General features: G+C 38.4%; 1 protein-coding gene across 1 annotated transcript; it reads left to right on the top strand.

Annotated features, from left to right (window-relative positions):
* Nucleotides 1-330: 330 nt before the first annotated feature.
* shisa9a (shisa family member 9a) lies at nt 331-27,755 on the top strand (the record flags this gene model as incomplete). Its single annotated transcript, XM_079477106.1, has 4 exons — nt 331-845; nt 1,539-1,645; nt 19,998-20,123; nt 27,352-27,755. The coding sequence occupies 4 exons, from the start codon at nt 331-333 to the stop codon at nt 27,753-27,755; spliced, it is 1,152 nt and encodes a 383-aa protein (XP_079333232.1).

The following is a 27,755-nucleotide window of genomic DNA, read 5'->3' as shown; positions in this document are numbered from 1 at the left end:
CAGACGCGCGCTAGTGTTCTGCCTCTGCGCTCCTGCATCTCACTTCTGTCATCTTCACAAACACAGACAGCCTTCAGGGTAGCGCAGTGCTTACAGAGGGATGAAAGTACTTCAGAATCATCATAACAACTGAATTGAGATAAGCAACTCTCTAAGTGGACTTCACAGAACCAATGTTCGTTATTTAGCTCCCCCTCACCAAAGAAGCTTTTTGAAAATGCAAACCTCCCCGAATGGCTTTGTTCACTCATGTGGATTTATGCCCTTCTGTCAGTGGTAGAACCAGCTCGTTTCACGGTTTCTTTTTGTCCTCTAAAGGAAGACTTCAGGATGAAACGGACAGTCTTGCTCTTAAAATACTTCTTGGTGAAAGTTCTGGTGCTGCTGTGCTGCGCGGACGGGGAAGCGCAGCAGCAACTCGAGGGCTTTATAATGCTCTCAGGATCGAATGGGTCCCGGGATGAGGAGAGCGGCGTTTCCGAACCTCCACACACAGAGGACAAATGTCGGGGTTACTATGATGTCATGGGACAGTGGGACCCGCCGTTCGTTTGTCAAACTGGCAATTATTTGTTTTGTTGCGGCACTTGTGGCTTCCGATTTTGCTGCGCGTATAAAAACTCTCGTTTGGATCAGAGCACTTGTAAAAATTACGATACGCCAGTATGGTTAACGGGACAGACACCATATAAGAAAAATGACCCAAGACATGATCCAACCAAGGATAAAACAAACATGATTGTTTATGTAATATGTGGAGTAGTTGCGATCATGGCACTAGTCGGGATATTTACGAAACTTGGACTAGAAAAGGCGCACAGACCTCACAGAGAAAGTATGTCTCGGTAAGTTAAGCACAGTTTTGGGGTGTTTCTTTGAATACCAAAATCTATTACAATCTGTTTGTGATTATGAATAAAAGTAGTCTGATTCACTTTGCGTTTTTTTGTTGTTAATTTGTTTGCTTCATCCATTTGAGGTTGCAGAAGTTATCTAGGCATTAAGGAAATACTTGCCTTTCATTAAGGTCCAATCTTCGTGTTTATTTTGAGCCTTTTCCATGTGCCTTTACATTTGATCTTTGTCTTTGTTTATAAATCTGCATTCTGTATTACAAATAAACAATCACTTTGATATTTGTGAGGGTTAAAACGGAAATAATTTTGAAAAAACAAAGGCAATGAACACACACGTTTTAGATTACAGCATGTTGCATAACGTCCAGTTGTTAGTTTTTACCCTTTAGCTACTCAGCTCGTTTAGTGGAGGTGGGAATCTCTCGTTGCCACTGATACAGTGGGTCAGAGCCTCCGATGAGAACTTCGCACCCCACAGTGGGCAGGTTGCTGAAAGAGTGCTCATTCATTTTGAAGGCAATAATGTTCTGCGTAAATCAGCACCATAGACAGCGATTACAATGTGACTGAATGAATACTTGTTTACTTTATATCATTGTGTTCCTGTGCGCTCGCTCTCTAAATCAAAACAAGACAATTCATTACAATACTAAATGTGGCAAATTGCTTGTTATTTAACAGAGCGGTGGCAAGTGTGATGCAAGGTGCCCGTCAGGCTCAACACGAGGAGGCCATCGGAATGCACACACAGCATTATGACACCGTGCAGGCGAGAGCAACCAACATGCGTAAGTTGCTTGTTGCCTACTTTGTCTTCTTTTCCCATGAGCTAAGCGTAACCATATGGACTACATTTAAATTGGTCTGAAAACGGACTAAGACGGTTCGAAAATAGTTTCTCCTTTCTCCATATTTTCCAGTATAATGCACTTTTAGTAGTTTTAAATTATACACATGAAAAATCCAGTATTAAAATTTAGTTTTGCTTGTGTTGCAAAAGGAGGCATTTGCTGGTTGTACAAATGGTTAGATTTTGTATTTTAAGATTAACTAATATAAGATGAGCACAAAGCGGTTTGAAACCCATTTTTATGAGCAGGGCTGTGCGCTGGTGGGCTGGCACTGCTGTTGTGTGTATTATCATGCTTAATACTGGGATCAAAAAGTTCAAAATGAATGCCTTTTTCACACGTTCAAACTCTCGTTTGTTATGATTCTAGAGTGATTGCATCACCACCTTTGTGGTTATCAACTCCCTAAATGCATCTGTGTTGAAATAACACAAAACAGACTATCAAAGCCCCCCTCAGAGGCATCCATTTTGCTTGCCACTGAAGATGTGAGTCAGTAGCTGGAAAATGTTTCCCTTTTATCTGATTACAAAGATAATGTCACAGTTTCCTCGCTGCTATGCTCAGATCTGAAGTTGTTGAAAGCTCAGATCACTTTTATACACCTTCTCAAGCCATGCACCTGTAAAGACTAAATGGCCCAAATATGGTTCTAGACTCTATTTATTTTACTTTTTTATTTGTTTTTCTTTTTTCTTTGTAACATTAACGACCCATTTGGCGATTGATGGAAATGTCCATTTATGCATTTAGCAGAAACTTTTATCCAACACTCCATGATGGAGATATAATTTTTTTCCCTAAATAACCAAAAGCTCTTAAAGGAACCATTTCTTTACATTTTCGTCACTAAAGAGACCTTTTCAACTACTCATAATCTGAATCAGAGAAGTTCTACTGTAACACAGAAGACGAACGATGGCACACAGGTTGAGTTGAATTGGTTTTAATAATGATTGGTTCCACGGGTTGGTGCAAAAACAGGATAATATCCACAAAAACAGCAAAAACACTGATAACAGCCATGTGATGAGGCAAAACAGGTAAATTCCAAGGAAAAAAAGGTCTGAGCTAGGGTAACAACAACAGGTAGATAATAACTAGACCGGTCAGGGAACAATGCCATTGTGATTCTGGTGCGGGGGCCTGGCCGGCTGACTAGTGAGATTGTTACAGTGCTCCTCCCTCCCCCGGCGAGTCTTCGCGCCTTAATGAACCAAAAGGGGAGGGGGGGCTCAGGAGGTGGACGGGGGATAGGTAGAGGGAAAGTGGCAGGGTATAGTCCTTTGGGATGTGGAGGTGTAGATGGAGGGAGAAGGCAGGGAGGAGTCCTCAGCAGGGTGAGCAGAAAGATGACCCAGAGACCAGCCAGGAGGAGGTCCCAGGGCAGAGTCGAGGGAGAGAGGAGCCATGGTGGAGAGCAGACAGATGACACCCTGGGGATGAGAGCTGGAGACGACAAGGGAGGAGGCCCGGGCTACACCCAAGGTCTGAGGCAAAGCTGATGGCTCAGGCGACCCAGGCGAAGGCATGTACACAAAAGACCGCGGCAGAGCCAGAGCAACAAAGGTCAGCTGTGCCTGGTGGTCAGAGCGTTGGGCTTGTGATCAGAAGGTTGCCGGTTCAAATCTCAGTGCCAGCAGGTCATGACTGAAGTGCCCTTGAGCAAGGCACCTTACCCCTGATTGCTCTGCAGTAATGTGCCACTGTAGAATAAAAAAACATCGGGGGCAATTGAAAGGCTGTGCTGGACCAGCGGTGAAGGGAGCAGCCAAAAGTCAAAGTCATTAGTCCATTCCAGAAGATCAGATGCCATTTGCAGCCCACCCTCAACGGCAGAAGTATGGGCGGGGCATCCCTCAAGTCCCTCAGTTCACCAGAACTCTCACGGTGGCGGAAGATGTTGCCGCCTCACGCACCTGGACATACACGTCTCAGGCCGGCCAGTGGGGTGCAGTGACTGATGGAAAATCAGGGTTAAAAGTCCAGTGACTGTGAACGAGTATAACGGTGAGGCGGCTCTGTTGCAGGCGTGTGGTCGGCTGACGAGCGGGATTGTTACATCTACGGATGTTAATGGTATTTTTATATGTTCTATTGTTCTGGTAACTCATAAAAATAGAAGCACCATAAAATAAGCAACTGGAAAATTATTTACATTCTTCTTAGTATGTCAATAATGATAAACTCAGACAACCATTACATGGAATCTCACGTAACAAGCTTGATACAGATTTTACCCTTTACCGTTCGCTATGAGGTCAGGTCTGTCCTCTAATACTGCTATTTTTCTATTAGAGTAATGACCGCCAACCTCTTATTCGACAATCATGATCATTAGTCACACGGTACCAGCTCCTAATTCATAGCCCTGACTGTAATTATGTGGAATGTTATTAACCTCTGACCTCCAGGATCTAATACCATCCTCTGGGCTACACATATGAGATAATGATTTGACTGGAAATAATGAAGAGCAAGTCATTCCAGAGATTATGGAGTGGATTACTTGAATTTAAATTTGCATTAGAGTTTTTTTAACTCTAAGGTCGACCAGTCAGTGGCGAATACTGAGGCCTTGCAATTAAATCTTAAAGATGTGTTTTAAAGCTTAAAGATACTTCAAACTTCTGGTTGTTTTCGAATAAGGCATCAGAGAGATGAAGGGGTAAGAGAAACCTGACATTTTGTTCCTGTTTTACAGAGCGGAATGTGAAACGACCTGTCACAGAGAAGATGATTAAATCCTGTCACATTAGAAGTTAATACAGTCTGAATTTCAAAGGATAGATGTGAGATTATTACTTTCAAACATGGCAAAAGAAAAGACACATCAGACTTTAGTGTTCTGAATGTTAACTGCCATTAATATTTTAATGTAAAGCTGGTCAGTTAACAGATTGAATTAAAGTGAATCAATTGACCGGACAACACTAGGATTATTTTTTTTACATATTGAGCAAGGTTACATTTATTTTTTGTCGGATTGGTCATGAGAACTTTTAGTGGTCATGAGACACTTCCATGGATGGAAATATTGAAATCCTACCTTGCTTCTTCCTCCGCGCATTTTCCTCCATTGACAAGCTGACAAAAAACCTAGCTTACCCAGTGTGCTGAATGATCCCATCAAAAAGGTCTTGTTACCTAAGCGAAGGTGCACAATTACTAGAGGTTTATTCGCTATATGAGCCACAATTCTGGAGGATACAATACTGTGCTCTATTACCATCACAGCTTGGCATTACAAGAGTACCCATGGCTTGGCGAGAAAGAAAGAGGAATTGAAATACTCAAGAGAGAAGCCAAGTGTTTTTCTTTTTTTATAGTTAAATTCTGAATATCAGTGACCTGAATTGTATAGCAATTCATGAGGAACATTTGCATATGACGCCAGATCAACTGGGGCTTTAAACAGCGAAACAGCTCAAACTAATTACTGTAACAGGATCTCCCAATAGAAACAGCATAACTCCATTAACCTGTATTAATTTTAGTTACATGCCAGCACAAACATCTGAAATCAAACACAGCTATTTGTGACTGTACAGGGAACAGTGTTTCAGAAACAGTCAAAGAAAAATGTTCCAACTCAAATTCAATTAATGTACCCAAGTGGAGATTATTTTAAAATAACGTGTTATTCCGCTTATGTTTTAAAGCCTATTACATTAATAACTTTGTCATTCGTCTTTCTATTGACGCTGTTTGCAAAGAGTCAATTTTCAGCAAATTGTTCACTCTTGATTCAAGCTTGTATTGTACTAGGTTTTTTGTTGAACATATTCTACCGATTTGATACCGATCAGCAAGATAACTTTAAAGGACTAGTAGAAAATCCTCTGACTTGCCCTTATGTATACGACTTCCCTTTCTTCAGCTGAGTACAAACTGTTTTTTTTTTAATATTCAATATCTCCATAATGACGCAGTTAAAATTATTCTTGATCAAATGATAGGAGTGGACTTTGAAATGGTAATATTAAAATATTGTTTCATGATATTGTGACTTTATAAAATGTTGACACCCATATGTTTTTAAAAAGGACAAAGCTTCCATTTGACAAGTTAATCAATTTTTTACATCAGCTATGTTTTCCACAAGCAAATATGCTAACAACCCCTTCATGATAATTCAAAACTGGTATATGTAGTATTTTCATTTAAAACCACTTTTAGTTTCAATTCTTGGTGCTAGTTGGCCAAAAATATGTGCATGTGCGACAGCACTTCTTTATCTAGCATCTACAGTATGTGGATTACTGCAGAGTACCCATAGACAACCATTATTTTTGTGTTGCATAGCACCATTCTGGTACAGTTTACTGTACATTTTAGGGACTACAGTATATCTTGCAGCAGAAGAACTATGCTTAATGAATAAAGATAATTCATTTTGTTGAATCTGTTGGGTTGCAATTAATTTGATTTAACGCATTGGCTTTCTTACTTTATGGCTAAAATAAATTCTTGTATTTTCTTCATGTTGAAATTATGTAACAAACAAATCACAGCTTCTAACAGCTGTCTTATTGTATTTAAAATGAAAGATGTGTCAACATAATGTTTAATTTATGCAAAGATAAGAAAAAAGTCAGATGATAGATTAACTGTTATCCATACTTGCTTTATCATAAGTATAAACAATAGAGACAAAATCACAAACAGAGATAAATATTTATGTTAAGATCTCTAACATTTCAGGAGAAATTGTGAAGTGTCCTCTGCTGTGTTTTTTGGAGCTTCAAAAAGTCAACACCCATTCACTCCCATTCTACCGCTTGGAAGTCAAATGATACGTGGTATTATAACTCCGACTGCATTATTCTTCAAAAAGAAAAACATATTCAATTGGGATGCCTTGAGGGTGAGTAAAACATGGGTACATTTTGATTAGATAGTAAAGTATTCCTTTATGCTGGGCAGCATATTTCTCTTGGCTGAAACGCAATGACAAATAACCCCCCCAAGCACATTCAGGTCAGCATGGTCTCCCCACGCTCAGAGAACTCCACCTAGGAGAACTGGCTCTGATTTCACACCCAGAGGACAGACTGGCATTCTGTTTCCTCTATGGCAGTCGACACACTGGGTAAACAGGGACATGTGGCTATCTAATGTGCGTCACTGAAACACCGCTCATACAGGTCTGCTACTTGATGCCAATGCTAAATTTACTTCATAAATTGACTTTCCCTTAAATTCCTTCTGAATGACAAAATGATGCAACACTCACGTCACATTTTATTAGTTAAAATCAATTACGTTTCGGCCACTATCAAGGCCTTCATCAGACATCTAGAACAGTAAGGGACAAACACACTTTATACACACTTAAACAAAGGTGTTTGCTACTAATTGTGCTTATTGTAGGAGGGCTTCCAATTAGAATTAAGAAAACAAGCAAAGCATCAATAGCTGCATTTCCATTACCATTCAAAATGCGCAAATTGAAATAGCCCAATGGAATGGGAAACACTTAAAAAAAATCAAAAACTACCACGTATCGCAAAAAAGTTCTCAAGCTCGCATGAAATGTTTTTCAGGCATTATGATAAAGGCATATTTCTCAAAACTGCAATGGAAACACTTTTTGCAGTATAAACGGTCACTTACATACACATGACCATTCGTGATATGTTTTGGAACATTTGGAAATTCATATTAAGTAATATTTTATATGATGGCCCAAATGCAGTATGGAGATTTATTAGGAACAGTGACGTAATATGAAAATATATAAAGTAATATCGACATTTCTCTTCACTCTTTCATCACAGTAGGTGGCACTTTGCACTAAAGTTGGTTTGCAACATGCCACAAAACGTACAAAGAAGAAGTATGGAGAGAAGGACTTATCGCGAAAAGAAACAAAATACAATTTAAACGCATAACATAGTTTAATGGAAACGCTGTAATTACTCAATCTACTTGATTGAATACGCTCAATCTTTTTTTAATCGACATTTAGAAATATTGTGTAAATCTGCAATGGAAACCTGGGAAATGTCCCCTCCCCAACCAAAAAATATGTTAAGGCGCAATTCCTTTCAACCTCCTAGTATATTGGCATTGGGGGCAATTTCCACACTTTAAGTTACTGTACAAGGTAGTAACACAGATGATAAAGGTCTAGGATGACTTTTATAAACATTGGCCCTAACTAGTGAATTATTTAAATGTTTTGCTCTACGAATTTTGGAGGATTTTGAAAAATGTAAGATTAGCCTGGATCAGAATTATTTCTTTGATGTATTAAAGTCCAGAGAAAAATATTGGGTTTTCACTCTAGATACATTGTTCCCCAAAGGGGTGAATTAAGAAGTTGCTTTAAGACTTGTGCACACCGGAACGATAATCGCACGCACTTATCGTCAATGTTTTTTGATACGTTTTTTGGCGTTCATCGCCAAACGATTTTCACTGGCGATGAGCCGTGTGAACGTGCAAATTCACTCCCTGACATAGATGGCACTTGGTAAAACAGAAATGCGTACACAAGGTTGCGCTCTCTTGTCACACCAAAGAATAATGAATCTTGCTTCTTCTTCGTCAATGTGTGCTTGGTAATACGTTTTTTGTGCTTGACCACCAAGTCGTGTTTTACTGTACCTGCAGCAGCTCCAGGCACGTGAACAAAAAAAAACGAGCCAGAGGCGTTTAAAATGCTTTTATGCCTGGGTGTTTTGTGAGACAGTTTGCACACTCACTTTGGTGGCCCTTTGTTTAGTCACAAGGCGTTAAAGTCCCAGTGGAATTAAAAATGAAAAATGCCTATTTTGTTATGAAACATTGCAGCTTTTATTGTAAATAACTCTCTTCTTAAGAGTTTATAAAGGGAAAATATTTTCTCCTTATAAACTTCAGTTAAAATCTGAAAATGCACTTCCGTCCTGTAATGACAATTCATCTTAGATGATGTATGTTAGACGGCTTCAGTGGAGCATCCGTTTACTCCTCCCCTTCAACTATCGGTCTGCTGCCAGATCTATTTCAAAATGCAATGGCTGTATTTATACATCCAATCAAATCGCAGAGAAAGACAAAAGTCATGCCCACTATTTTTCTCATTAAAAATTCAATTTCACTTAGAAATGCATCAAAACACGGAAGTAAAAACGATTGCAACTTCCGTTTCACGTGGACATGAAATGCCAACGAAAAACCGGCACAATTATCATCCCGGTGTGCCTTTACTCAAGCTTTGCCTTTTTTTCTTAATTTTATGAGGAAGCCACTCCTACAATCAGCACAATTAGTAGCAGACACCTGTTGCTGTGTTTGAGTGTGTATAAAGTGTATTCGTCCCTTGCTGTTCTTGATGTCTGATGAAGGCCTTGAGTTGCTTTTTGTAAAAGTAAACTGTAAACTGCCAGACTCGCAAATTGCATTCAAATAAAGATGATCTAAATGGCAGCACAGTACAAAATTTTGGAAGATCGTAAATGTTAATTGTAGGTTGCTTCCTTGCCCTTTACTCTGCTTTTTATGTCATTGCCTACATATATGCAAATGTACCATTTCAGCATGGCAATACATCTGATAGATGTCTGAATCTACAAGCATTATGGGTCACAAAAGAGTCTAACAGACTTTAATGTGATTATTTAATCAGAGAAGACTCTGTCTTGCAGCACTAATGCTTCATACATGTGTGTCAGGATCGTGGAAGGCAGGGTACGTGAACAACTTACAATTTATTAACTACAAAAAAAAGCCCACAATGGGGAGTAAAACAAGATCTTCACGCATCCTAAACAGATACAAAAGACTTCCCAAGTCCCTTGCAAGGCAATGCAAAAGGCAAAAGGCAAAAGGCAAAAGGCAAAAGGCACCAAAGCTGGATACAATCATGGTATGCACACACAGCACAACGAAACAGCTCAGGACAGCAAACACGAGGGCATTATATAAGGGAACTAACAAGGGAACTTAAGAATGGGCAGGTGTGGGTAATGAGACACAGGCGGGAAGCTAAACAATGCAATGTCTCTCTCCACATTAAACATGTGGGACTGTCTTGACCCTTCACAAGACTAGAAAATCATGACCAGAAGAGGCAGGATCAAGATTAAAATGCTATATTTCAGAAACACATTGGTTAGCTTAGAGAAATTCCTGATACGTTGATCCTGAATACAATAGATTAAAAAAAAAAAAGCAAATATGTACAGGAACTGTCCAAATGTTATTGATAAAATTTTTGTTTCATTGCACATGTTCAAGTTCTGTTGGGATCTGCTTGATAAAAAAATTCTTCTTTCCAAGTGCACATAACGCACATAGTTTGTAGAAATGACACGAACGACGATGAATCCATATGAATCCATTTGTTCACAATAAAAATAACATATACAGTTTTGATTTTCACATAAATTCTTGATTAAGTTGTAAAATACTTTTTTTACCGTGCAACAAGACATAAATCTATGGCAGAGGCTTTTCTGTTATGAGGCTCCTACTGAATTGCATTCAACCCAGACTGTTGTCACATATTGATGACATTCACGTACTGTATGCATTGATTTCGTCGGTCCGTGCGTTTTTTCCTTCCCTCAACATGACTGATTGTGTCTATTGGCACGTAGGATACGTTCATAGCACAAACACATAATCACAGACACATCGTCTCCAGTCCTTAGATCAACAAACCGTCGTCCAAATATTATGCATAATTCATTTCATGTAACACTCAGCAGTGAGGGGAAATTACAGATTAATGTATTTGCTGCACAACACTTAGCACCTCAAGACGGTTTATCATATAAAATGACAGAAACAGCAATCCTTTCTGTTCTCTGTCTGTTCAATTCTGGTTTTAAGTGGGCAGTCTTTATCACAATGAATACACAGCGCAAACACCCTAATGAATTATGTGCTTTCCAAGAGGACAAAAATTCAACAGAAAATAACATTCTAGGAGTAACAACACATTTAATTGATCATTTAGCTATTCCATTGACATATCATTGTGACTTGGTCAAGGATTATAGTTAATATGTGGTTTCTGTATTCATTGGAATTCATGTTGAAGCATGTTGAAAAGGCAAAATGCACCATTGAACATGACAAGATTACTTCTGGTTTGTTAAATTTTGGATTCAGTAACAGGAATAGTATACAGTATACAGTATGGCCGTTCATAATGTCTAGAATCAAACCCATGACCTTGTTGTTTCTAGCTCAGTTCAAGCTAACAATGTGACAAAATGTAAATATGCCTTCTAGAGTAGAGTGTGAAACAGAGGAGACAAGACACCTAAAAAAACCTATGATAAAAAACAAGGTTATCACGTAAAAAAACATTTTTCTAATATTTAATTAAAAAGTACTTTAAAATTCCGTTAATAAAACAGGTACGTTTCGTAAAAGTACTTTTTTTATTAATGTAAAGACTGATGTAAGTAATGTCATGTTGAAACTATCAAGTGAAACTAATTCTAAACGCTGGGACAGTATAAACACATGTTAAGTTATTTAATAAGGAATACGTTACATTCTGTTCTCCAAAATTATTACTAGATGTTTTTTTTGTAAGCTGTCCCAGACATACTGTCATATGTATCAAAGTGCATTTCCCATTAATCCTGCTTTGATGTCTGATATTCATAAGCTCCAAATCTCTAAACCTCTCTGTTTCTCATGCTCTCCTTCTGCAAAAGAGCTTGAAACTTTGCTCAATGGAAAACTCAGGTTGCATATGGGATTACCCTTTACAAGGATGTTTCACCAGTGGAAGAACAGTGTGCCTTGGCATCAGTTTTTATCAAACTGAAGGAGATCTATTGCTCCGCAGCACCATTTGTACTCTCATTTCCACCAATGATTTTTTTATTAGAAAATCAAGCCAAATAAAAAGAGAGTAAGAGAGAATGTCTGCAAGAGGCTGCATGGAGTCACATGTGTGTATGAACATTGTTGTGGACTTTGCGTATATGATCTTAACAGTTTATTGATGTGATAAGTTCAGTGACAACTGAAAATCCACAAAGTAGCTCTGCACTGTGAAGGTAATATCCGCCCTAACCCAATGCCTTTTTGGACTGCATGACATACCATAATGACTGATGTCAGATAGGTTTCAGACACAAGGTGTAATGAGCAGGCACATGTAGTCTGTGCGTTACAGAGTTTTACACAGATTTCCTGTGGAATTTAAACATCTGTGGATCACAAAGTTTTGCACGGATTCTACACTTGCATGTTCATTTATAAAAAGAATAAGGATAATGCCATAATAATTCCAGCGACCAATAAAATTGGTAAACCATGTTAATGTCTGTTCCACAAAATTGCCCATTCTGTCCCAAAATCAGTGCAGGCAATGAGTAAAAGAAAAAACGCTTCTGGTTTTGATTTCCTGTTCCTTTGATGATTTGACATGCAATAGTTTGAAAAGTGTAGAAAATGTTATAAATTACAGATAGTTATGAATGAGAGAATGATTTTAGAACGGTCAGTCAATATTTATATTTACATCAGCTATAAATTCATTTTAGACATCCTAAATCAAACAAGTATCTCCAAAAAAATCACACAATTAAAATGCCACCTTTCTAGTTTCCATCCTGGAAATGAATTACCAATGAATTACCAAAAACCTAATATGACCCCATTGTCCACAGCCTAAGTGGTAAAGATGATGTGACACAAGCCTGAATACAATGAGTGACACGTAGGCAATGATACTTGACATCTGGCAATAACTGTGCTCCACTCTTCCTGCCATGGCTGCATTTTGCTAATGTCAAGAGTAAGTGGCAGACAAACAGAGAATCGTGCTCTCTGATCTGCAGCAGATATCGTTGGTGAGCTGGTTCTGCCCTTACCGCTTCCATCCCAAAGGGATGTGCATCTCCTGAAATACTCTCCTGCATCTTTAATGAGAAACTGGAAAGGTATCTTATAGTGACACTGTTGAATTGAACTCCATGTGCTTTGTGATAACCTTGACATTTTTAACCTCAAGACAAATAGTGTGGGGACTTTTAGACACTTGGCAGCTGGTTAAAGGCAGATGACAGAGAGCTGAATCGTGGTAAAGGTATAATAGTAAATGAATGTGTTTGCATCAGACAGGTGTGAGGGTTGATTGACAGGCAGGCGCAGATGCAAATGGTTTATTTGTTGCAGTTTTGCTCTACCGACGTGACTAGACCCTGGGGTGAATTCTGTAAACAGTTGTGGCAGATTTGCGTACAGCGTTTCTTTTTACTTACCACCTGCAAACTACTTTGCAGGCTCAAAATGAATTGCTAAATGAATGTAATTGAGGCACTGAAAAAACAAAGCACTAATAATTCTGACTCTTTTTAGCACTAACATTCATTTCTATGTCAGGTAGGTGGATTAACGATTTTTGCTTTCCACAATGAGTACTTTGGTATTATGAGATAAATATATATGACGTCTGCACAATAATAGCTCCAATAAGTTTAATAATAGTTTCATACAAATGTGACTCAAACATGCAGGTTCTTTATTTTGATTTAACTTAGATTTTTAGCCACCTTTTATACCACCAGGTCATTACCAATACAGAAAAGACATTTCACATGTAATCACATGTTGTAACATGTTTAACATGTACAAAATCACATGTGAAACATGTGGTTTTGGATCATTTTTGTGTGAATCAAATTTAAATGTTAATGTGAAACCCATGGGACCACATGTTAAAACCAGTGGGACCATACAGTATGTGCACTTAGTATGTTGTGACATGTGAAAAACATGATCACATAAGATATAAACATCACATGACATAACACACTAAGACAAGTTTTATAAACAAATTTGTAAATTCTTATCCAAAAATGATCCAAAGCATTTATTAATAAAGGAATATCAAGAAAAAAATTAACCACATAAAACTAAATATAAAATCTCCAAATCAACATAAACGAATAAGAATGAAAATTAAACCTGGATATCCAAGAAAAATGAACCCATTCTCATCAATTGCATGTAAATAACACGGACTGTTGAAATATCATGTAATGCGTTTGCCAAAGTTCAATTATGCGTGCATACAATACGGCTATTTTTGCGTGTATGTGCGTACATATTAAAGGGGTCATAGGGTGCAAATACGTGTTTTTCTGTCTTTGGTGTGTTATTAGTTGTTCATGCATGTATTAGACACATAAAATTGCAAAAATTAAAGTGTCAGAACAAAATCTGCATTGTATCTTAAAGCGAATGCTCGCCCAGACCTGCCCAAAACACCTTGTGTAACCACACCCCCACAAATCTACGTCAGTTTGTGGTATGATTTGACTAAGATGGCCACCTGTAAGAACAATTGTTTTGAAGGCGTTACATTTCCGCCACATTCTTACAGTATTCCACCAATCACTACTCACTGGTTAACTGGCCAATCACGCACACCTCACCTTTTAGAGCGATGAGCTCTGTAAAAAATCTGCACGCTTCAGAGAGGCGGGGCAAAGAGGAGATACAAACATGCATGGTATGTGGAAAATATAGTGTTTTTGAACCATAAATCGTGTATACACATTGCATTACATCTAAAACAAATGACAATATTCATTTGAGCCGTGTCATATGACCCCTTTAAACAACAATTTGTCATATTAACATGTACCCTAAAACTAACGGTATTACTTTAATTATGTCAATGTTTCCTCTTCGTGTACCTTTCCAAATGGCTGCTGTCCACCGGGGTGCACTTGAACTTTGGCGTACGTATTATCGGCCTGTTTTTTATATGTAGATCGTTTAGAGCGGGTAGGAAAAATCTAAACCAATAAATAAAACATTTTAAGAAATGGGCAAATATCAAAATCTTAATTTAATCTTCAATTAAATGAACTTCATTTAATCACTTTCATTTTATTTTAATCTAAACAAAGATTTAGTTATACAACCATTTATTTATTGATTTTGTTTACTGGATTATTTTTATTGTTTAATGAAGATGCTTGAAACGTCCATTTACTGCTATTGGAAAGTAGGTGGCTAAACAAATAGCATTTTAATGGTTTGAGTTGATGACCAAATGATGGAGTAGTAATTATTGCAGGACATATCTAGACATGCACCCTTTGAGCATTTTCTAAAGCTTTTTAGTGGAAAGAACAATGTTGAAGTAACTACACTCTTATAAATAAAGGTGCTTCATGATGCCCTAGAAGAAACTTTATTGTCTAAATGGTTTCATAAAACACCCTTTAACATTTATGTTTCACTAAGGGTTCTTTGTGGCGAAAAAGGTTCTTCAGATTATAAAAAGGTAAGACAGAGATAGTTCTTTGAAGGGCATTTGACTGAATGGTTCTTTGTGGAAACCGTTCACCATTAAGTGAAGCAGTTAACTTGGAGTTACCCCAAACCCTAAACGTTTCATTTATTGTCTTCCTTAGCCGCACTGCACACAGACCTTCAAATGAAAGACTATAGAGTTACATCTTCTATCACATCCATCATTCGTCTAACAAGGACCGTGTCCAAACACAATGGTGACATTTTGCAACTCAGCACTCGTACTACACTTCTGCTGTCCCATTCAGTTGATCTACTTGAATGAAGTGTTTTCTTGCAGCACAGGGTAACTGTGATACTTTTCCTTACAGAAATGGTGTAACAGAAGCTTTTAAAAGCATGTGTAATCATTTTCCTTAATACGCAATTATTATAATATCCCAGCGCACAGTCCAGGAGAGGTTTCCAGGAATGCCGCGTCTGCCAGTGTTTATCTGCTGTTTTAGACACCGTGAAGGCTGCTGACCCAGATACACAGTGGAAAATACCCATGCATAACTTACCTGTGCTACCTCTAATAAAAGCCTCTTTTTTGGGCCAATAAAGTATTAAAAAGGGTGCTGGAACGGAGACAGGGTGAAATGACAGAGGCAAGCTGCGTTCTGCAAACCCTTGCATTCTTTCGAAAAAGAAGGCTGCTTTTCAAGAGGATTTCGTTGAATGAATTATGTTTGAATGTATGGTGTTTTATCCGTCTTAATGTAGCACTTATAGACTATCTGTGATATTCAGGTGCTTTCTAGAACTGTAATTACAGTGCATAATAAAAACAGACACATTTTTTAAACCTGTAATAGCTTAGAATCCATCTATTTGTTAAAAAATATATTTACTTATTCATAGACAAGCAGTGTTGTTTCTTTTTACAGTGCGTATCAAAATGCTAAACTTTTAATCAGATGTTTATGCAGGCACATATACATTCGTCTTCTTGAAGCATTATCTTGTCGTGCAAGAGTCAGGTGCTCTGCAAGAAAAGAAACTGTATCTATCGTTCTCCAAACTAGTTACTTACAAAAAACCAAAGTTGTTTTGTTATTTATTTAATCGGAATCATTTTCATTTTACAGAATAACAAGACTGATTTACTTTTTGTATTCTTTCCACTAATGTCAAAGTGTACCTCTTTGCTGTTTAATGACATTGCATCAGCAGAAAAGCGCTTGTAAGTTCTTCGCACTTTGAATGCGCGGCTGGCATTATTGTAATTCAAACTCATCACAACATGATCTGAAATATACAGTGTCTTTTGGAAATGCAATAATATGCTGACATTTGTGGGGTGTTGGTAATGACTCTGTGTTGATTTCTGTGGCGCTCTCTCATGAGAGGCAGCATCCTGCATGTCTAATGAGCACTGGTGAACAAATAAGCATATGGAGTGGATAATGAGGACATCAGTGTTTATAACACCAAGTAGTCCAATCTCACACTTTCTTACAGTTGCCAGTATTCGTATGTTTAATATGAATTGCACTGTATATTGTGTTGTTTGTGTAATATTGTGAACCCTATTGATTTCATTTTCTATGTTGCTCATGAAAGTTCTTCTCCACATCTTCGTTCAGCGTCGGGGCAGAAAGTGCTCATTATTTCCTTCCTCTTGGCATGTAGAGAGAAATAGATGTAAGCAGGAAGCAAGAGGTCTTACTGTGCACTCGCCCAACACTTAACACAAAATCTTTATCATCCAGTCACAACATGACCTGTGATTTAAAATGGAAAAACCTTATCAATCCTAACATCTCTCATGCGCAACATTCATGCTTGTTCGCCTGTAACATGAAATATCTTTAAAAAAAAGATTTAACAGAACTGTTCTGTTACTTTCTGTTATTCAGATTTTCCAAAATGTAAAAAAAGAAATTACTGCTTAAATTTTTTGGGGGGGGGAAATACGTAAAAAAACTTTACGTTTGTCACGATTCTGCCACATCATGTCATGTTTCTCTTGGTTTAGTGGCAGGATCATGACAGAACCTCATGTTTAATGTGGAGAGAGGCGACTATTGTTTATTTGGCTTGCCATAGGCTCTCTCTTGTCATGTCTTGTCTCTGTTCCCATCCTCTCGTTTCCTTGTTATTGATTCATTCCCTACACCTGTTCCCCTCTTGATTTGGTCCCTCATTTAATGCCCTTGTGTCTTCTGTCTTGTGATGGTTCATTGTGATTGTGTGGTGAGTTCCTGTCTTAGTTTAGTCTCGTCTCGTCTCGTCTCGTCTCGTCTCGTCTTGTCTTGTCTCGTCTCGTCTAGTCCAGTTATTTGTATTTAATTCAAGTGTTGTCTTAGTCTTGTCTAGTTTAGTTAGTAATCCTTGTTCCTGTTTCTATGCTATGGTTACACCCTGTTTCTATGGGTGTCTCAGCCCCGTGATCATGACAAAGTTACAGAAAAAGACCTCAGATTTGCGAGATAAAGGGGGGAAACTATTAATTATCAATTAATCCTTAAATCCTGTTATTTTACAGGGAAGAAACTGATATTTTACGGCATATTTCTGTCGCTCCAGCTGACAGAAAATTTCCGTCATATTTACAGATTTTTTACACTGCGTTATACTCATCATATAACTAATGTAGAGTCTCTACACCACTTTGCAAAATGTAAATGCCTCTAAACTTTTGAACTTGTGAACGTCTATCACTTGTCTGCAGCAGTTTTCAGTCACTCCTCTCCTTTAAAATCAATTTGTGACATTAGAAGTAACTTTTTTTCCAGCAGCTCCATTATTCCAATGGTCCTGTTCCACTTCTGTGCATACAATCAAGCCTCCTCACAAACCAAACATGGGGGTGGCTGTCATGTTACTAAAATCCATAAACAACCCAGTCCGTCACAGCCAAACATACCACTGTCCATTACAAATCTAGATGTTATCCCTGTAAAACCAACCTTCTTCTTAGCGGTACTGTAGATAACACTCATAAATGCGTTTGTATGTTTCTTGTTTAGCTGTCTACCGGAGACTTGTATTTAACAACACAATACAAACACTGAACTTCCATCGATTGCAAACACTGAGCTCACTTTAGCATGTGGGTGGTAGAAACCATACAAGAGACTGGCTGCATTCACTGCAAACAGAGCACAAATGGCTGCGTTGCCATGACGAGAGAGATAGCACGAGAAGAAGATGGTGTAAAGACAATTTGCAACCAAACACTTGGGAGGAAGTTCTCCCGGTGGAGATGAGTCAGCTTCTTACACAAAACAAAACAAACACTGAGATACCCAGGAAATTGAATAGAGCCGAGCATGGGATCACTCCCACCTATCTGCTACTTCTGTCAAATATTCAAGAGAGTAGGACGCAAAATCTGTGGTGTACAAATTGAACAGCATGTATGGTTAACAGGAACGTTATGGCACCCCCAAAAATGTAACAAATGTTCATGAAAAAAGAGGTGCTTATGTATTTTTGTTGTTGTTATTGTGAAATGGTTAATTCAACTCTCAACTTCCATAAGTGTTTTGAATTCACAAACATGAGTAACTTAACTAACTTAAGTAACGCCAATCATTTATGTAAAATCAGATTTCATTTTACTAAAATTAAAACTTTGAAAACGTTTCTGTTTATTGAAATCAAATCAAATATTGACCACTGAAGTAAGTTTAAAGCACTAAAATATAATGACAAAAGCATATCCCAAAATAGCTAAAACTTTACCTAAAATTTACATAAAAATGTAAAAGTAAAAGCTTATTTAAAATATTAATAAAACAAAACTGTAACAACTTTGTGTTGCTGTTAAAAGTAATTTTTTCCCATATTTTGACCTTTGACCATAAATGCTAGAATTTGGTACATTGTTTAAAGTTTGTCTAATGGGGGGACATGCACTGAATTCTGAAATTACAAAATGAGAAATTGATGCAAAATAACACTAACACTTAATGCCACAAATAATGCTGTTTTTAATTGTCTTTAAAATGAAAATGTTTGAAAAAAATAAAAGTTCGCTAAAACCTCTGTACAGAAAACAAAACATTTCGAGTTCTTTCTTTCTTTCTTTCTTTCTTTCTTTCTTTCTTTCTTTCTTTCTTTCTTTCTTTCTTTCTTTCTTTCTTTCTTTCTTTCTTTCTTTCTTTCTTTCTTTCTGAAGAGTGTGAAAGTGTCAGTATTACTGGGTAAAAGAAATCTTGCCGATTCTGGTCCCAATAAGATTTGCAACAAGATGCATTTTGACCGTCCCACAATACTCTTTCATTTTCTTATCCATGCACTGAATTTTGACCAACATGCACATACTGTATTTGATGTAAATAAAGTCACTTTGGCAAATCAAAGCAAAACGATTGATCATATTTGAAAAAATCTTGCCGAAACATAAAAACCCTTACTTACTTATGTGCATCCAGTAATGTGTAGTGTTTTTCAGAAGCGCCGTTGAGCACTAATCTGTGTTCTGTCTGATGTGCTGTGACTCATTGCATGGCTTTCAGTACAGACTTGTGTCAGCAACCCCGCCGCAGGGCTAAGTGATTAATTAGTCACAACAGGAGCTCGACGATGACAGCTCCGCTATACGCAGGTTACACCTCTTTCACTGCTGACAATTCATCTTTATGAACAAGAGGGATTCAAAGAAGAAAATCAATGGGGCCGCTTGTATATACATATCATTACTTATTCTGTGTGTGCTCACTTCGTAAGAGAGAGATTGAGCCCGGTTGTGACATTTGTGGCGTACACGCATCAAAAAGGTTTATTATAAAAAACCTTTCAGTTGTATTTGTCCTCCTTGTGTCTTCTTTATGAACTGCGGTTCGAGTCCCAGGAAATACACAAATTGATAAGAATGTATACATTGAATGCTCTGTGGGTCTCTTTGGATAAATGTGTCTGGCAATTGTGTAAATAATGTTAGTACTGATATCTTTGTTTGCCATTATTGCGAAATATGCAGATATGCAAGACGAATTATGGATGACTAAGAAAATGCTGTAGATTATGTGAAATTAATTCACCACTCTTTAACAATATTTTGTTTTGTTTGCAGAAGGCGGCCAAATAAACAACATGATGCAAACCCACCCGTATCCAGCTCTCAGCCAGCTGTCCCATGTCTATGAACAACAGCAACCAGGAAAAGAGTTCAACAAATATGCGTCGCTGAAGGCTGTGGGTAAGAATATAGTTTGAATGATAATTTTTAGCACCTCAGCGTTATACTCTCATGTGGATCTTTCCTGTGCAAAACTCATAAATTATTCCGCTTATTGAACGTAGCATTTACTGCAGAATGTATTCCAGATGATTAATATGTCTCAGAAGAAGAGGTCTTGAGAGGAAAAACTGTATTATTATCGCTTGCTCGGTATTGAAGGAGCCACTGTACTGCATTACAGTTGACATAAAGTCACTTGGGAGTTTTCAGAAATATCTCATTAGCTTTTTAGCCCAGCAGTAAAGAGGACCGTCTGTGGGAGTTATGCCCGAGAGAACGTTCCAAACATATTCAGGATGATTACAGAACATCTGAAACAGAAAGTTTTATGTTTTAAATGAGTGGTTACAGCAGTTTCAAATGTGTCTTGAGCAATTTCTTCTTTTTTGTTTTATTTTAAGTTTTCCAATGACCTGCTGAAATCATAACAACTACAATTTTTAATGTAGCATACAATCTAACTTTTATGTACTGTAGCTCAAATGTAAAGCATTGTACTATACAGGCATGTGATCAGCCAAGGACAAAAAAGAAGGAAGACTGCACGCACCCTCATCCAACCCCCCTCCAAAAAATACACAAAAATTAATGTTAATGTTAATAATTAACGGTCACCCTGGACAACAAAACTTATGGGTCAATTTTTCGAAAGTGCAAAATCTGAAAGCTGAATAAATTAGCTTTCCATTGATGTATGGTTTGTTAGAAAAGGACGAATTTGGCCAAGATACAACTATTTGAAACTCTTGAATCTGAGAGTGAAGAAAATGTTTAAATATTGAGAAAATCGCCTTTGAAGTTGTTAATCAAAGGTGCTGTAGCAGGCCGTTGCTAAGAAGAAACAGGTTTGTTTTAACGCTCTCTGTGGGCTTACCGTTGATAGACGTTGTGGAGAGCATATGAAACCGAAAGCTGAAATTCTAAGATTTAAAAAGACAGAACTCTAGTGGGTATTTTCCAAAGAGCAGGCAGCAGCGAGCGATGTTTGTAGGCATGTTTCTGGCCAAATTTGCTTCATCTACTCACAAAAATAAAGTTTTGATATATTTATGGTAGGAAATTAAAAAAATATCTTCATAGAACATGATCTTTACTAAATATCCTAAGGACTTTTGGCATAAAAGAAAAATCGATAATTTTGACCCATACAATGTTTTCTTGGCTTTTGCCACACATTTTCCTGTACTACTTAAGACTGGTTTTGCGGTCCAGGGACACAAATGTTACTTCATTCAAAAACATTAACACAAAAAGAAACTTAATTATCCAATTCTGGCAATTTTGGTATTATCAGTTAAAATGTTTAGTAATTTAAAAGTCACCTAAACATTGTTTAATCAAACATGTTGATACTTTGTGCAAATATCTTATTCTAATGTTAATAAGATTAACAAATGGCATGCCTTGAGAAGTTTACATTACTTTACATTTATTGTCATCAGCAATAATTCATAAAGTAATAAAACAATAAAGTAATTTCCAAACATATGACCAAAATCACAGTCCAATTCCAAATCAGGTGACTCTACACAGCCTGAAAGGTGTAGAATACAATGAACAAAACAGGGGTGCATTCAAAATTCTTTTTAGGTCCGGTCGACTTAAAAACACCACCACGTTCAGCGGCCTCTAATTAGTATAAAACATGTCTTTTGCATCCATATGTCCAAATAATTAAGTGCGCCCCCCAAATATGTCACCAAACCTGCCTCAAAACACTCACCTTGGCCATACTATCGGCCGTCCGACAATTAGTATATATACCAGGTTTATTCCTAACCCTAACTAAGCCTAACCTATATATAGCAGCGTTTCTCAAACTGTGGGGCACGCCCCACTGGTGGGGAATAGAGACGTGACAGGTGGGGCGCGCCAAACGGGAGGAAATGTTCCTTTTTATGCCTTATATGGAAACATGAGATCAAATCTTCCGGAATTTTGTATTCATGGTTACAAATGAAATTGTAGTGAGGTAGGCGGGGCGAGAGCCGGGATTCGAGGACGGTGCGTGAATGATAACGACGCTGTCATATATCACAACTATGCAGTGTTTTCAACCTAATAATGTTTATTTTAGGTTTCAGCCATTTAAATACACATATGCACTAGTAGCACAATACATTTGGAGTTTGTAAGATACACACTCATGTCTGTGGAAGCAGCAATAATAATCTATTCAAATGTAATTTGACGACGTGTGTTATTCACATCAGACAAACATAGTGGAAGTCACTATAAAGTTTACAAGAGTTAAAGTTCACCGGCCACTTTCTTGCATGTATTTCGGGAGAAACTGATGACAGACAAAACTGTCTGAACTGCGTCGCAAAGAAACATGGTGGCACCCGTCTCACGTATAGATCAAGATTATTTATAAATGACCAAACACACTCACTTACACATTTTTGAGAATCGGAATATCAGATAGTTGATGACGTGGTAAGCAAGTTTGTGAATATTTTGAAATAAAAAATGAAATTAAGGCGATCTGTCATAAGGCGTGGCTGCGGTGTGTCACGTGAAAAATATGACGCGTCGCCATGGAAACATTAAGGGGTAATCATTACTAGTCTACATGGAGTCTATATTAAAAGAACATTAGATATGAGACCCCGAGAAAAATATAACCTGGAACCGAAGTGCCAAAATAACATGACATCGGCATATTAATTAAACAAACTTTCGCGGCCATATTTAATAGTTTTTTTTACAGATTTCAAAATGGCACTTTTATATCTTTTCTATTTTTGAAATTAGTAGTGCACAGCTGCACTTTTATTTTCTCTATTTTTTTTATTTCATGAAAGTTATTATGACACAGCTTCACTTTTATTTTCTTTATTTTAGAACTTTCTGTTATTTGATGCATATAGTTTTTATTTTAGATACAACTTGTTACTCTGATACTACTTTTTAGTTCAATAAATTGGAACATGTTAAGCTTGTTGCGCATTTCATTAGCATTGTGTTGGGGCGATGGGGGCAGGCTTGAAAATTCCCCTTGTCTAAAGTGGGGAATGACCAAAAAAGTTTGATAACCACTGCTATATAGTGCAGCACAGCCCACTCTTCTCCATGTATGCCAAGATGTCCCCTCTGAAGAAAGCTACACAGGCTTGAATTGAGGGAGTCTCTGTTGGCATTGTGAGCTCAACGTAATCCTGCCAATTCCACTTCGCCTTCTGGTTATGGTTCACGTTCCAGTACTTCATACGTGAGAAGTACTTAAACGAAGACAAACCCAGCTGGACACAATGGTAGACGTCAAAACCAGCAGCAGAGACAATCTCAATGGTCCTTCTGTAGAATTGAGATAACCGAATCCCTTACTATCAACCAGCTCTCTTGCAAACTCTGTAATGGATCTGAAATCCATAAGCATTCCAATGGGCATGTCAGTCCCTTTGAGCATCTGCACCGGCCACCTTTCGTTTCGTTTGCATAAATGGCCCAACAACACCAGCATCACAGCTTTGCCTATGACCAGAGGACTCGATTGCACACATTTGGTGACTGGTAACACTTTCAACACTCTGACCTGCTTACTCTTGTCCCTAATCCAAGTGATCAATGGAGGTGGCTAAGGTGGGTGGAATTGACTCCCAGGCTGATGGCATAGGGTCTCGAGGAGTGAAACACCACGCAGCCAAAAAACATCTCCTCCAGGGCAAACTCATACGGCAACGCTTTCCAACTAATGAAACTCGATGTGAGTTTCACAGAGGTAACTTGACACTGAATGTACAATGTTGTGTAAGCCAAAACTGTCCTTCCTTTCACGGATCTGAACAGACATTGGGAACCGTTCTGATTGTAGAACTGGCTGGACACGATGACAGTTGGGAATTCACCTTTAAAGACAAAGACACATTCTATCCTGGCATCACAACGACAGCAGCTCTTCCTGCTAAGATCAGACATGATCTCCACGTAACGTTGGGCCTGCTTGCAGGATAGACCAGCTGTGCTTTGAGCTGTGTAGGTTGCAAGTAGTAATCAACTTGCTTGCTGGGTGAATACAAAGTTTGGGTTACGAACAGAAAACTGATCTATTTCACGACAAATGAATTGCAACTCATCTTCGACATTTTAATGTTTAGATTGTCGATATTCATCAGAAAGTTGGCAGTCTTGAACATTGAGAAGGCTGAGAACATCGTTCCTCTCGGTTCCTCAGGCCCAGGCGACCCCTTTGAGGTTAGCACCCATGAACAAATCCAGGATGTAGTACTCATCGTCCAGCAGGACACACATCTTTCTGATATTATATGTACCAATTGGCTTCGTAACTCTGTCTCCTTTCCACCAATTAGATCGTGTGTGGTGGGCGTTCTGGCATTACAAACAGTTCACTTTGCCTTTATATGTCTTCTAAAGCCATAAAGATATCATTGTGTAAGAAAAAAATATTTTTTAATCAAAATCTTTTGTGGATGATTGCGCTCCAGGAATGCATGGAGTCGTGCTTGCAGGTGACGCAATCGGAGCAAGACAGCCAATGCCGTTTCATAACGTAGCTAGCATAATGACGCAACGAGTCACACGACACACCTGACCCTATGCCATTTCACCATTGACGTAATTCTTCACACCGTGGCGGCAATTAAAAAAATGTGTCACTGCGTGCAGCCGGTCACAGTTTTATGGCGGACGGAGAAGGGGATCGCTTTTGGGATCGCATTTACGCTTGGAATAATGGCACTTTTTCAACAAACAGCATATGTAGCCCTGTTACGTATTCTGTGTATCATATTGTATAATGTACAACCTGTTTTATTTAGGGGCGGGTTACATGCTCAAATAAATATGTCTAAATAGTGTGCACAAAATATATATAAAAACATGACCTCTGATTAAATTCAAAATCATTAGACTCCAATATAATATATATGTTGTTAATGTACTCTTGTTGGAACTCGTTTTGCCGGGTTGCAAAATGCACCTGATGGTACATATTGTGTGGCACTGCAAAAAGTGTACAGAGGCAGGTACAGTCTTTGCTATGAGACCAGGTTGGCAGTTTCAGTTCATTTAAATTCATTTCAACACGATTTACAGACAAGGACTATATCAACCATTTGTATTTCAAGCCATTCAATTGTGGCATTGCTATTTCACAATTTTAGTGTCTGTATAGATAATGTTTCTCCAAATGCTCACCTCAAATATTCTCAATCACCATGACATGACTCCTAAAATCGAGCAAGATTATCGCAGGCACACATACTGTAATTTAATACTGTTAAGTTTACGGTACATCCCTGCCCTTACAAAGACAGCTAAATGTCCTAACCTTCGGATCAGTGATGACATACGATAAGATAATCGAGCAGAGAATTAAATGACTCTCTGGCAGCCTGGTTATAATTTTTTCCTCTTTAATTGCCTCCCTGAGTTCTTATCCTTACAGCTGATAAGTCCTAATTCTGCCAATCGATACGTCTCTCAGTTCCTAAATACATCTTTAAGGTCACAGAATTGGATTTCCAGCCAACACAGAGAAGTTGCACTAACTAATGAAGGCTTTTACCAATCTGTCCGCCAACTAAACCCACGTCACCCATCCCTTTGAGATGACACTGACTCCATGTGTTGAGGCACAGGCTGATATATATTTGAACAACGTCATGGGGCAGCAGATACAAAACCTCAGATTCATCTTGATTATGGCTCCTGAGGATATGCACTCTTGAGCACTGTAATTGATTTACCCGTCTGTTGTGATGATCAGTGTATCTGATTCGGAGGACTGTGCACCAGAGCAAAAATGTCTGCACACTCAACGTCTCACTCCCCTCCCATGGGGGGCAGACAAGCGATAAATAAGATTTATCATCACGCCACAGACCAAACTCGTTTTAAGTGTGAAAAGTTTATCTCCAAGGTCGTCAAAGCACCCGACCATCAAAAGCAGACTGAGGAAGTCACACTAGGATGCCCAATACTCTAAGAGTAATGATTCATCCTGTAACCATGAATCACCTGGTAAAAGGACAGTCTTTCAGTCCCGGTGGAACACAATAGGCCAGGCTTTCACTGCCCACAGATTCTGATTATTACTATTGCACTTTGTAGCAATGTCATAGACTTTGTTAGCTCATTTATTAAGGTTATGACCAAAACTATTCATTATTTCATACCGTACCGTACCACAATTCACAACTATATGCTTTTAATAATGATTCATAATTTGGGGTCACATTTCATGGGAAATATCATTTAAAAAATTGTGTTTCAAACAAATATGGTGACAGAGAGACAAAATTTAAGAATTGCAGATTTTGATGTTCAGATTTTAATTTCTGGCTATCTATATGTTTTATTTCAAAGGCTGCGTTTTCTAGAGATCGTATTTGTTGGCTGCATACGTCATCAAGTTTTATTATTTCAGGTTCTGTCTTCTGAAGATTAACTGTTCATTTTATAAAGTCTTAACTGAAATGAGACAACCACAATGACGTATGTGGTCGACAAATGCGAACTCTCGCGGACGCAGCCTTCGCAGCATATTTAAAAAAACTGAAACAATTTGGCTTCTGCCCCTTAAACTGCATTTAACATAAGCCCCACACAGGTTTGCTGTCAGGTTTTCAGTCTTGCGTCTATTGTGATGCCGTCATGAAAAATCAGCATTAAATGATCTGGTTGCTTGTTAGGAAATAAACCATGATCATCCATCAGGATCCTTTAAGTCCTGATGGGTGATCATGCACCAATGATCATGTTTTAGTGTGGGTAGGAATCTAATCACTTATCTATATAAATGACTGGATTTCTCATGACATCATTACACTGAAGCCACTGCGCTGTCATGTTGGTGTGCCCAAACAGTCTATTGAATTAGGGAGTTCTCGGTCAGTTGGGCATACAAACATGGCGGCTCGAACACTTCCGGTGGCTTCACCTCCTTCACCTGGTTAAGCGTTCTATGCGCAATACAGTCATTTATATAGATCAGTGGTAGGAAGTTAGAAAAAGCAATGCTGAAGCCCCACCCCTAACCTAATTCTTAAACTTAACCATCCCTGGTGCAAAAGCAAAACGTAATAAAGCATACGAATGAGATACCACAAATAAGCAACAGTGTAAAAATCTTGTTCCAGCAGCTGGGGCGCACTTTTTGTAAAGTGTTATATGTTTTCCACATTTTCATCTAATTCATTCTTCCTTTCTACCTTGCTGTCAGCGGCCAAATCAAATGGAGACTTTCTCAACAAGCAACACCGTCACCTGGTCGAGATGGCGTCCAAGGGAACTCTGCCCCTCCATCCGGTGAGAATGGAGCATGTTGAGCCCACAGCCTCTTACGTCACCGAGGTCCCGTGCCTGAAACAAAACGGACAGAAGCCCAGAAGCAGTAAACCCAGTGTGCCCCATCCCGCAATGGCCTACAGCTCCAACACCATTGCCAACCCCGGTATGCTGAGGAACTGGGAGGCCACAGAGACAATGGGTAGGCGCAAAACCTACGGAACTAGGAAGCTGTGCACAGTACAGCAGGTTCACGAGCTACACACTGCCCGCAGTCATCATTACCTACCCACGCAACCCTACTTTGTAACCAACAGTAAGACAGAAGTCACTGTGTGA

The sequence above is a fragment of the Barbatula barbatula genome (assembly GCF_947034865.1).
Source record: "Barbatula barbatula genome assembly, chromosome: 16".
Classification (NCBI taxonomy): Eukaryota; Metazoa; Chordata; class Actinopteri; order Cypriniformes; family Nemacheilidae; genus Barbatula; species Barbatula barbatula.
The sequence above is the reverse complement of the archived record's forward strand: the minus strand, read 5'-3'. Positions and strand labels throughout refer to the sequence as shown.